At 36.3% G+C, this 13,132-nt stretch overlaps 1 protein-coding gene across 8 annotated transcripts in view; it reads right to left on the reverse strand.

Moving 5' to 3' along the window:
• Nucleotides 1-13,132, reverse strand: part of SENP1 (SUMO specific peptidase 1) — a 52,447-nt gene that overhangs the window by 17,042 nt on the left and 22,273 nt on the right. For all 8 annotated transcript variants that reach the window (XM_032348024.1, XM_032348017.1, XM_032348020.1 and 5 more), the window contains 7 exons: nucleotides 11,235-11,338; nucleotides 10,867-11,153; nucleotides 9,441-9,495; nucleotides 5,364-5,402; nucleotides 4,438-4,522; nucleotides 4,048-4,203; nucleotides 3,023-3,154 (listed from right to left, as the gene is read on the reverse strand). In XM_032348024.1, coding sequence (XP_032203915.1) covers nucleotides 3,023-3,154; nucleotides 4,048-4,203; nucleotides 4,438-4,522; nucleotides 5,364-5,402; nucleotides 9,441-9,495; nucleotides 10,867-11,153; nucleotides 11,235-11,338 — 858 coding nt within the window. The remainder of the gene's footprint in view (nucleotides 1-3,022; nucleotides 3,155-4,047; nucleotides 4,204-4,437; nucleotides 4,523-5,363; nucleotides 5,403-9,440; nucleotides 9,496-10,866; nucleotides 11,154-11,234; nucleotides 11,339-13,132) is intronic.

Below are 13,132 nucleotides of genomic sequence, written 5' to 3' on the forward strand. Positions count from 1 at the left end.
CATTTTCTTACACTGAGTTAAAAATGTCAGCCCTATCAACCAATTATTAGACCTTTAAAGCTACACAGAATTTATTCATCTGTACATAAATCCATTCACAAAAACCTATGTTTGAAAGCCTATTTTATAAACAAGCAATGTAGCCTACTCTTTTAGGAAAGTGACCGGAGAAAGGGTAGTCTAATGGCTTTCTGCATGTATTCTAAATATAGGACTTCTGAATTTTATTTTCCTTATAAACTAAATCTGATCCTTTTCATTTCCAGGATCTTATATTTCTTTCTTTCTTATCTTTTTTTTTTTTTTTAAGATTTTATTTATTTATTGTCAGAGAGAGAGAGAGAGAGCACAAGCAGGCAGAGTGGCAGGCAGAGGCAGAGAGAGAAGCAGGCTCCCTGCTGAGCAAGGAGCTGGAGGCGGGACTCAATCCCAGGACCCTGAGATCATGACCCAAGCGGAAGGCAGCAGCTTAACAGACTGAGCCACCCAGGCATCCCAAGGATCTTGTATTTCTTTTCCATAAAATGGTAGGAATAACATGCCAGTCACCTTATTTTGGAGAAAGATTTAAAAGCAGCCTATAAAACTGATAGGATATACAGAAAGAAAAGAAATGGCTATTTATGAAAATATCTATTTGAGGGAAGGACCGGATTGAAGAGAGCACAAATTACTTGCAAAAGATGACTCAGAATTCACAACTGAGAAAAAGAATTATGTATTTTTAAATGAATATGAATACTTGGGGATATCTACTAATTCCTCATCAGAATGTTAGCTTCTCACAAACGTAACTTTGAAAGCCTGAGAAGTACTGTACTTTGAAAATAGTGCTTTCCAAAATAGTTACCATCATCACATATGTGTGAATTGGTACCTGCTTTCAAAGTTAACATTCTGAACTCAGAATACAAGCACTCTCTACAAAAGTTATGGGTAGGTGTCATAGAGATAAAGTAGAAAAGGAATCTTTCATTCTCCTCTACTTTTCTAAATAATGTAATTTCCATGAACTTTGCTTGCTAAAAATCCAATTTTTGATGGGCCGAGAGAATAGAAAACATGTTCTGATGAATGCCGCCTCTGTAAGGGATCTCACCGAGGAGCTCACCGAGGTAACTGCCACAGTAAACAGCAGGGACTCAGCTCATATCCTACTCATTGCTGCCCTCTAGGAGGCTTTGCATAATTTACAACAAATGAGCTACAATCCCAATACAACAACTGATCCCTTTCCATTTGGCAATGGCAGGCAGAAACTGGCAAGAAACCACACATTAATGTCTTCAAATAAAAAACATTTAATTGATGGATACTTTTGACAGTCCTTGATTTCCATTTTGCCCTTTTATCTGGTGAACTCTTTTTTTTGTCCTGTTATGTGACCCAATATTCTAATATCATTATTTTGAGCCAAAAGAAGCAAGAGGCTTCCCCTAAAGCAAAACAGTATCAAACCATACCTTCCTTACCATTCTTGTTCAAAGATATTATTCAGGGAATAATGAACTTCTGAAATCTTTATTTTATTTTATTTTTAAAAGATTTTATTTATTTATTTATTTATTTATTTATTTGACAGAGAGTGAGAGAGGACAAGCAGGGGAAGCGGCAGAGGGAGAGGAAGAAGCTGGCTCCCTGCTGAGCAGGGACACCCCCCCACCGCCCCCACGATGCAGAGCTTGATCAGAGAACCATGAGATCATGACCTGAGCAGAAGATAGCCATTTAACTGGCTGAGGCACCCAGGAGCCCCTGAAATCTGTATTTTAGAAACTGATCAGGGGCAAAGAGAATGGGGCTAGTCTAGCTGCCCCCAGAGAAAATCAACATGCTGGGCATGGCATATGGCTCTCAAATTCTACACATCTAACCCTAAGACAGGATCCAATTTAGGATTCTGAGGCAGTACAATATATAACAGGTAAGACCCAATGCTTGGGTCTAAATCCTGGCTCTGCTACTTACTGGCCATGTAACCTTGAAAGTTTCTTAATCTTTCCATGCTTTGTTTCTTCATCTATAAAATAGAAATGGTTAAACTACAGTATATACCTCCAAGGTCTGTGGCGACTATTATAACGAATAGAACATATAAAACATAATAGTGCCCAACATGATGTAAATGCTCAATAGATGTTAGCAAATATTATTATTTGGAAGATCCTAAGCATACAAGAACAGATTATAGATATCTAGAATATCTAGTGCTTATTATACTGAGTATCTAAAAATCTTTCACAGCTGTAAAGTTTTGAGTAACCCAAAATATGAGGCAGGGATGTTTCTACTGAGCCTAAGAAAGGAAGCAAGTACTTAGAGAAAAAAACTGCAACCCTATCTCTTCCTTTGCTGTGAAAAATACCCTTCTGAAATAAAACAGTCTCCTCCGGGTTTAAGAATGGGGACAGAATAGTTTAAAGACTGTAATTAATCTACTTAAAATTATTAGCAGGAGCTGAGGGCCATACCTTTCTTTCAACCCAGTACATCAAATATTTAATAATATAACTTTTTCAATGTCAGTATATTTAATAACATACCTTTTTCAATATCATATATAAATGCAGGCTATTTTAGAAAGCTTAAGTCTCATAACCTCGGTAACCCGGAACAAGTACAGAAAGATGAAAAAGGAAGTAGAAATGGAATCCATGATGGAAATGATGGCAACACAGTCAGAGCTATTAAAAATCTACTCAGATGTGAACTGCAGGGTAGGTGCCTTAAAAAGAATGAGAGCCAAATGACCTCTCCCTCAGTGTCTAGATCTTCCACACACAACAAGGTAAATCAGCAGTTCTCAGGCTCACAGGCATAGATAAAAAAATCAGCTGAGGTTATTTGTTTAAAATGCATTTCTCCACCACAGTGTCTCATACTTACTCAGGAGAACGGACAAACATAGGAGAGCCAATTCTATGTAGGTCATCTGAGGACCACACTTGGAGAAAAGATAATGCCTTGATTTAGCTTCTACTTAACGCTCACTATTTGAATATAAAAACAGGTGCGAGATTACCTCATCATTGAGCCAGTTCAGATGGTTTAGAGTTTGAATATCTTTGCGTGTAATGGTTAAGCGGAATGCTTCACTCAGAACTTCATCCTGGTTCCCATTACGAAATACATTCTTTATTTCCTTCTCCATTTCCTAGGGAACCAAGAGGTACCAGAGATGACGCCTACATGGCTACAGACTAGATTTCTCACCAAAGCTCATATAATCCCTAGGCTATATTTATCAGTAATCAACTGTTCACTTCTAACATTTTGGTTTGATTTCTATTCTCTCCAGTAATTTCCTGGGTTACTTCCTTTCATCCCATCTTGTCCTCCCTTCTCATTTGCAGCACAAAATTTCAGACCCTTCTTTCTTTTATTCCTAAATCTGAAATAACCTTCTGCTATCAGATTTTCTAAGTCCACAAGAAGACCTAATTATATTTCATATCTTTGGTCCATACAATTTCCTAGTAAATAGAATCTTTCCCAAAGGGTAGTAAGGGGTAAAGGTAATGTCTTCAGACACATTTTCGTAGAAAAAAATTAGACTTCTTAAATGTAAATTATGGAATTCAAGACAACTATAATAAATGTGTTATACTTACCAGCTATAGGATAGTTTTTCCAACAGAAGAATGGATTAAGGAACAGATTATCTTAAATGTACAAAGACTTTTATATATTTTCCAAATTTTTATACTTACTTTTTACTACTTAAAAAGAACCATAAGCCTCAGCTTACTACTATTTGATGTCAAACTATTGTACACATACAAGTGATAATGTACATAAAATAAAACACAATTTTATTCAATGTTTTTTCACTGAAGTCATGAAAAGCCACCCACAATTCTTCCCTCAATTTTCAATAATCCTTTAAAAAGAAAGTCAAGATTGGTATTGTAATACAAATAAATGAAAGCAGGGGTATGCAACACAACTTAAATGCCAGGTGTTCTATTACTTCTACATTTGAAATTCATTCAAAGTATTTCTTCTAAACACACTTGCTAGCACAAGAATCTGTAGTATGTAATTTACCTCTGTGATTTCAGGAAATTCATCTTCACTCTCAATTAATTTATGACCTTTCTTTTCTGTTTCTTGGGTGATCGTGACAGGGATCTCCTTTTCAAGTGGTACACGAAGATGCAGTTCTACCGAATCATGTACTGAATGTTCCTGTTCCTGCAATCTCTGCAAAAAAGAAATTTAGAGTTAAGTAGGATAAGGAAAACTACTAACTTTTCTATATACACTGAGCAGGACCAGCTGGAGAGACCAAGGACATACACCAATCATATATAATGTTACACAACCATAACATCTTGCAATTACAATACCTTTGATCCCAAGCCAGGTAATCTTCCAAATTAGTTTCAACTTGGATATGTTATTTATTTACAACCTTATCTCTAATTGTTCGTTTACCTGGTTTTGAAGCTGTAATGCTAGTGCTTTCTGCTCTTCAATCTGGCGCAATCTCTCCCGTGCTCGAGAATCATAAACACTAGTTCTAGGAAATGAAAAGGAATGGGACAAAAGTGCAGACCACTGTCTTAGCATCAGGCACATTGTTAATGAACGATGAACATTAAATATAAACCCTCATACATAAAGTCTAAAATCCATACACTAAACTTATCGTTACACTACACTTATATTTTAAGACAAGTGAAACCAGGTAGTGTTATTAAAATTATCCTATTTTTATTGAAATGATGAATTTTTTTTGCTAAATGGGAACAAAGTGACTTTTGTGGATATTTGCAAATGTGTAGTCTCTTTTTTCCTTTAAGCATACTTATAAGATTATGGAGAAAATGAAGCTTCATTCTAGAAACTCAAAAATGAGACTGAACCCCAAAGGAGCAAATAATATAAGATATAACTGAGGTTTCAATTCAAATATTTATGATCCAAAAGAAAAAATATGAGTTTTTTTCCCCTAAAAAAATTAGTAAGGCCAGGGATTTGGATAACTCAAAGTTACTGAAAATGGAGACTAAAAATTCAATAATTTTGCAAATTCCAGAAATGTGAATTATTCAATAAATTAGTTTTATCAATGTGAAAATAAGGGCATTTATTTTCCTTTCTATGTAATACCTAACTGAAAGTTCTCCAATCCAATTTAATTTCAGTAATTGTTAGATATTTAACAAACCTAAGCAAAGACATGTCCCAACCCCAATAGGTTCTAAGAACCCAACAACTTAAAAGTTGTTTTATAAATAAATATTAAATAGGGAATCTTTACTGATTAAATATAGGTGGGGTGATTGGCTAATTGACTACTTCTAACTGGAAAGGAAGTGATGGAGAAGGAAATTAACCAACCAAAATGAACAACTTACAATTCTTTGATCCACAGCTCTGCCTGAAAAAAAGTAGGACTATGGGTGGGGAAAAAAATATGACAAATGAGCAGGAGGCTTATAAGAAAATTCAAATATTATCACCAAGAAAACCAATCATTTAAGTAATTTACAAGAATGCTTTATATTTATGCAATAAGTAAAAAGTCCTAAATTACATAAAATAATTGCAACTAGGAACTAAAGGAATACAGGTACAAGTCATTTGCACAGGGGCGGCTGGGTGGCTCAGTGGGTTAAGCCTCTGCCTTTGGCTCAGGTCGTGATCCCAGGGTCCTGGGATCGAGCCCCGCATCAGGCTCTCTGCTCCGCGAGAAGCCTGCTTCCTCCTCTCTCTCTGCCTGCCTCTCTGCTTACCTGTGATTTCTCTCTGTCAAATAAATAAATAAAATCTTAAAAAAAAAAAAACACACACAAAAATACAAGTCATTTGCACACATACTAGTTAAAAAGATGACCCAAAGTTTGGCAGAGAAGTTAACTGTAGCATAGCTCTTGTGTGAGAGACCAAAACGATGTGAAAGAGCACATCACATGTCAAGGTAATATACTAGGCTAGATCATTCCTCCTTCCAAATGCTTCAGATTAACAGATTTATTAATGATTTATCAAATCTTAGACTTCTTGTCAGTCTACTTGAATCAAAATATTTTCAACTAAATCATACCGCACACTGAAAATCCCCACCCACACAAGAATTCGTATCAAATGGCTAGTGAGTCAATGAATCAAAGTGGAAAATCAGCAATACAACTCTACTCCAAAGATGAGTGACCAGTTCTAGTCCATGCAGCTCTTGTGACAATCCAAATGAATAATGCTTCGCAGAAGAGTCACAGGCATGTTCTCTCTCCTATAGAGCCTCTTGCTCTTCTCAAATGTCGTCATCTCCTTGCCAATCCCTAACTGAAGGATTTCTCAAAGAAACAAACAGAGGAGTGAACACTTTTCCAAAGAAAACCTTTAGATACATAGAACAAGTAAACAAAGGAAAGCATCAAATTGGGAGTTAAGAGACCTAGATCTCCTGGAGCAGTCCGATTCACTTTGTGACTTTGACAAAGTCACTTCATTTCCATGGGTCTTAGTTTCAGATTTGTAAAATATGGAAATCAGAGTCCCTGTCAGTTCTTCAATTGGTACAGTCTGTCTTAGTGAAGGCAAGAACAAGGATTCAAGAGTTTATCCCTTGCTCCTTAGCCTACCTTTTGAGAATCAGTATTCCCAATCATCCTTAGGCTAGGGTTTGGCAATGACAATGCTGTTCTATTGCCTCCCCACTGTCACTGAGGTTAATCAATGGAAAACATACACGTAGTGGCCTATATCCTTGGCATAGTGAATACTGATGTAACAACCAAGACAGAAAGTCAGAGAGATCAATGGTAGCACTGTGAGAGGCCTAGTGTGTGACATTAAAAACAAATGAACATGAAAACACATTTACTGCACAATATAAGGAAGTGACAAGAATTGCCTAGAATTTCATGGTATTGTATCACGCTATTAAAGCTTGTCTGCTTCCTTATTAGACCATAAACTTAATGAGGATAGGAATTTTTGTGTTTTGTATTTACTACCATATCCTCTGCACTAAGAGTGTGCTTGGCACACAGCAGGTACTCAGTACTTATTGAAATAAGTAATTGAAATGAATAATGTAAGGGAAAAGTACTGCTCTTCAATGGATCAAGGTATTTGGTGGCTTAAAAAAGTAAAATAAGATTATACACTATTTTTCATATGACTGAAGCACACAGTAATAACTATGAGCACCTACTTAGTGCTCTGTGTGAAATTCTGCTTTAGATGTTTTATAGTAGTTAAGCCTCATGATAATTCTCATACTAGTTAAACCTTAATATTATATGTAATAAGGAATTATTCCTCGTAGTGTACAGAAAAGGAAACTGAGGTGCAGAGGATAATCTGTTTTGGAAGTCAGGATTAGAAACTATGTCTGTCTAATTCTGAAGGCTGTGATTTCTTCTCTTGCAATGTGCCTTTCAATAAACCAAAGCCTTAAACCAATAGGGAGATGATGAATACTTGAGCTACTCAAGAGAGCATTTAAGGCTTTCTAGGAAATGATAAGTCTTTAACAAAGATTTATTTACTAAGTACCTATCATATACCAGGCATTATCACCTTTAGGTTAGTGCAAAAGTATTAGTAATGAACAGACATAGGGATAGAAGTACTAGAAGAAAAGGCTTATGCTGCCTGGAGAAGTCAGAGAAATGTCTTGAGGAAAAAATAACACCTGAGTCAGATTCTGCAAAGCAAAACAAGAACAAGTGGACAAGGAGAGAAAGGAAATTATAGGGATTAGGATCAGCATGTACAATGGCACAAAAATAGGAAATGGAATGGCATATTCTGGGAAATAAGGGCAGATCTTCACTGTGAGACCTTAACCAAGAGGCAGTGGTGGGAGATTAAGAATAAAGAGCCAATCAACCAAGTCTTGAGAGAGCAGGCTCCAACTGCGATAAACAGCATTAGTCAATCAGCCCTCCCCAACAGACCATTTCTCCTGCCATCTCATTCTTCAGGCATCACCAAGAGAAATCTTCCATAAAGGAAAAGTATACCCAGTATAGAAACATTAAAGAACTAAAAGCACTCATTTATATGAGATTGACTTTTTCCCAGGAAAAAATACCTACTTTATGTACTACGTGTAAAAACACTTTTATAAGTGCTTTTTGAGTATATTAACCTTCACAGCAATTCAAAAAATAGTAAGGTGTTAATACTGGCATTTTCACTAAAAAGGAAACTAAGGTTCAGAAGGATAACTTGTCCAAAGTTACATGATGCCTGGACAAAATCAGAACCCAGGTCTGGGACTCAAGAAAAAAAAAAATGTATAAAGAATAAGAACTCCAAACTCTAAAATCTCCTTGAGAAACTATAACAGAGAGTTTTTCTTTAACTATCTAAAATTCAGGACATATAGGAGAGCTGCAAAGTATAGAAACTGAGATGAGAAAGAATGTTTCACTACTGCTAACTTCTTCAATGGAAATCTGACACTATTATCATTCCAGCAATTGAATTGCTAAAGCCACAGAAAGAGCAATGGCAAAGAAATTGCGATCTTAAGTAGTAACCCACTGAATTACAAAGCAAAAAGTTTCATATAGAAGTCAAGTATCATAGAAGATCATATTTGAATTGAGATTTAAAAGACAATAAAGAGATTCCTGCTTCTTTAGATAGACAAGTTGAGGTAGGGGCTACATACCAGGCAGAAGGAACACTGACTATGAAAGTAAGTAAGGATGTATCACATATAGTTCAGCACGTAATAAACACAGGAAAGAGTCCCATCTTCCTACATGTCTCCTCCTCTCACGTCCATCACGTCTCCCCTCAAATGTCCCTTATCAGACTTGCCATGACCACCCAGATAAACAGTGCCCCAGCCTATAAGTTACCCTGCTTTATTTTTCTTCACATTTATCACTACCAGACATAAATGTTTATCTACTCATTCATTATTTGTCCCCCATCTCTTTCCTTATACTTCTTATAACCAGAATGTAGGTTCCTTGAGTGCAGGGCTTTCATTTTGTTCACTACTGTTAGCCCTAATGTCTGTATTAGGACTTGGCACATAGTAAATGATCAATAAATACTCGTTAAAGGAAAGAACGTGTGACAGGAAGTGCGGTGTGCAGAGGAAATGCTTTGTATACCATATCATGGGAGTTTGGGCTTGACTCTAGTCTGAGAGCCAGCCACTCCTACTGGAATTTAATGAATAATCAGATATGCATTTTCAACAGACCACTCGGGTTGCAGAATGGAAGATAGAAAGAAAAGGCAAAGAATGGATTTGAAACCATGATGGAAGATGGAATGAAGCTCAACAATGAGGCCAGAGGAAGATAACCAATCAGAAAGTCACTGAAATAATTCAAATAACATAGGCAAGAGGTCTGAATTGAGGCAGTTTGACCTTATATTCTGTAACTCTCAGTGAAGAAATTGTGAGTAAGGGGAAGAAAAAGAAAATATGTCAAGAACATCCTTTTTCCAAAGCTTACCTGGGAACTGGAGTCTGGGAATCTTTCACTTTGAGTAAGATCACAGAGTCTGATCCTAAACAAGAAACACAAGAGCATATCATTATTAATAAAATCCTACATAGTTATATACTCTAGATGCCTGTAGTCTAAGTTCCCATACTTTGTTATATTCTATTTTCATAAAAATAATGCAGCATAAGGACAAAGATAGGATGGAAGAGACACAGAGAGAGGCAGGCCCATTTTCACTAAGCCAGAAAGAGGGCTTAGAGAAGAGCTTGCCTCACAAAGAAAGCAGTCGTTCTAAAATACAAGCACATAGGCCCTTCATCAACTACTCCCAGGCTCTGCTTGATTCCTGTGCTGCTTCTTTCTGTTCCTGGGGAACAAGAACAAACCAGTATTTCTCAAAAGTTTTCAGTTCTTGAACTACCATGAGACTGAATAAGGTGAAAGAAGGGAAGGAGAAACAGAAGGTAGAAAGACAGAAACAGTTATAGAAGTAGCAGAGTCTAAAATGTACAAATTCCATCATTTCATCATTTATTTTCAGTGTTGATAAAGGCAGGAACTGTGTCCTTCTAGAGGATCATGTCCTAATCGAAATGATTAGAATCTCATTTAGAATATTTATTAAATAGTACAAGAAAAGTAAGGAAACACTTCAATGTACTACAGTATATTTGTTTCAGTTTAGTTGCATCTAACCCTTTGTCATACAACTTATGTGTCTTAGGTTAAAGGCTTTTTTAATGGTAGTTCCCAGTAAATCATCTCACAAAATTTTATAAAGGTTTTCATGAATACATGTAGCTATATAATGATGCCACCAACAATTTTAATCCCCAAGTGAAATTTTAAGAAAGTGAAGAATATCTAAAAAAAAAAAAAAAAAAAAAATCAAACAATCTGAGGAAGGAGGTAAGAGCCTTAGAGAATGATCTATCAAAAGATCCATAATGTCTAACCATTTAACCTAAAACTTGTTTTAAGTTATATACCTAAATACATACTATCATAAACATACACAACACATACCTACAGAAGAGGAAAACTAAGCAAACGAAATTATCCCAGAAAACCTTCATTAACTGGAGTGCAGAGTCTAGATATTTCAGTTAACTGAAACTTAGGTAGAAAACTCATTTTGTTTCTGAAATTTGCTGATAACCATTCTAAAATGCATAAACTTACTACACAGCTTTTTAAAACATTACCTGGTTAAGAACTTTTACTTCAATACTTAATTGATGTTCCAAAACTTCAGAGTACTTAATGGACATTGTAAAGTACTAGAGACAGAGAAAGTACTTAAGTAATTGGGCTGACTGTGCTGACCCTAGACTCTGCTCAGATTACAACCTTGCCTATGATTCACATGGATCCCATCAACAGTTAACTGGCTATTAGGATTGAAAATATAGTTAAACGAGACAAATTTCACCTTCTGATTGTGTATTTGAAGCTGGTAAGTGATCTGGCTGATGTAGAAGAGAGTGGTGATGTTGGGGTTGATGGACAGGATCAGAATCTTTGGATCCAAATGCCACAACATCTGGGGCACAAGATGATAAGGAATACACACTGTGGGACAGTTGTTCCTGGGCAGTTAAAATGCTGGCAGATCCAGATGATGAAGTATCAGAGCCAATGATCTGAGCTGCACAAGAGTTTCCATTTTTAAACAGTGAGTCTTTCAAAGTATTCTTATTGGAACTAAGACATCGAGACCTAGTAAGAGAAGAATATAGTTTCAATATCAAATGACAAAATGAGAATTAAATTCATTTGAAATATGTTTCTGTGACTCACAGGTGTAAAGGAAAGTGTGTGGTGGGTTTTGCTACAGAAAACTGTTTCCCTGTGACCATCTGTAGCAGCTGTCTGTAAATCTCTCTTTCTTCTTCTTGGACTGTCTATATTAAAAAAAAAAAAAGAAAAAAGAAAGAAAGAAAGAAATCTTAGACACAACCAGTGAAGAAGATTTTTTTTCAAAGCAGCATCTAGATTCCCAGAAGTTCTGCCAAAGTTCAGATAGAATCCCTCAAGATAATTAAGAATTATCCTTAGGGATATTCTAGAAAATTATAAGAAGAGTTAAATGAAATAAATACCAGATACTATATTTTGGAAAATTATGGGACACATATGTAAATAACAATGCAGACAGGCTCTAGGATAAGAAACCAGAAGGCCAGTAGGCAATCACTTTTGAGTCAAATGATAGAATGCCAGAAACAAAATACTTGAGGATCTCTCAATTAGGATTCCAACAAACCCTACAATACCTGACATCTACTAGAAAAACTATAAGGAAGTGACCAGAAGAGTCAAAATCAGAGTGGGAGACCTTGCTGTTTTCTACTTTATCTAATTTTTAAGTATTTTCCAGAGATGGTTTCCATCTCCAATATTTACTCTTCTTCCTAAGCCTCAGTACTGAATTCATTTATTGACTTTGAATACCTACTAAGCACCACTCACTAGAGATACTGCACTGAATAAAATAAAATAAAATTCCTGTCCTTGTGGAATTTACATTATACTTAAAAGGAACAGTAAACAAGATTAGTCAGATAGTATGAAAAATTAAAGGGAATAGAAAGTGATGGAGAGGAAAGAGCAAGAACAGGTAAGACCCCTTTAGAAAGGTGGTTATTTCAACAGAAACCTGTATCAAGGTAAGAGGTATGTCATAGAAATTTATAAAAGACTATTCCAGGGCGCCTGGGTGGCTCAGTGGGTTAAGCCGCTGCCTTCGGCTCAGGTCATGATCTCAGGGTCCTGGGATCGAGTCCCGCATCGGGCTCTCTGCTCAGCAGGGAGCCTGCTTCCCTCTCTCTCTCTCTCTCTCTCTGTCTGCTTCTCCATCTACTTGTGATTTCTCTCTGTCAAATAAATAAATAAAATCTTTAAAAAAAAAAAAAAAAAAAAAGACTATTCCAGGTTGAAGGATAGCAAACGCAAAGGCCCTGAGACAGGTATGTGCTTAATGTGTTCAAGGAAAAGTGAAGTAATGGGGCGCCTGGGAGGTTCAGTTGTTAACCGTCCACCTTCAGCTTGGGTTATGATCCCAGGCTCCTGGGATCTGGTCCTGCATCGGGCTCCCTGCTCAGCGGGAAGCCTGCTTCTCCCTCTCCCACTCCCTCTGCTTGTGTTCTGACTCTCACTGTCTCCGTCAAATAAATAAAATCTTAAAAAAAAAAAGGAAAAGTGACATCAGTGTGAATTAGCAGAGCAGTAAGAGAGGTTACTTGGCAGAAAACCAGATTACACATGGACTTGTAACCATAGGAAAACGTCTATTCTATACTGATCCCCAGAAGCAGTGGGCTGCATTCACTACAAAGTATGCCCTGATACTTAAAAAAAAAATCTTATATACAGTTTAACACAACCACTAATCTTCATGAAATAATTTAAATATTTTGTGCCAGGGCTAGCTACATCCTGCACTATGACATTTCAATGTGCGTAAGCATTTTATTCAGTTATAAATGTTCAAAGCAGAATGAAATTAAGCAACTATCTATGCAAAGGCAAACAGACATTAAGTTTTTTCTTCTTGGTCACTGTTTGCTACATAGTAACTGTCAATCATATTGTCACTATGTTACTGATCTAACAAGATTCACCTTGAACTGTGAAGCATAACAACTCCTTACGAAAAAGAGGTATCCTTAAATTTGAATAGATGAGTAATAAGGTAG

Source organism: Mustela erminea, chromosome 6, assembly GCF_009829155.1.
Source record: "Mustela erminea isolate mMusErm1 chromosome 6, mMusErm1.Pri, whole genome shotgun sequence".
NCBI lineage: Eukaryota > Metazoa > Chordata > Mammalia > Carnivora > Mustelidae > Mustela > Mustela erminea.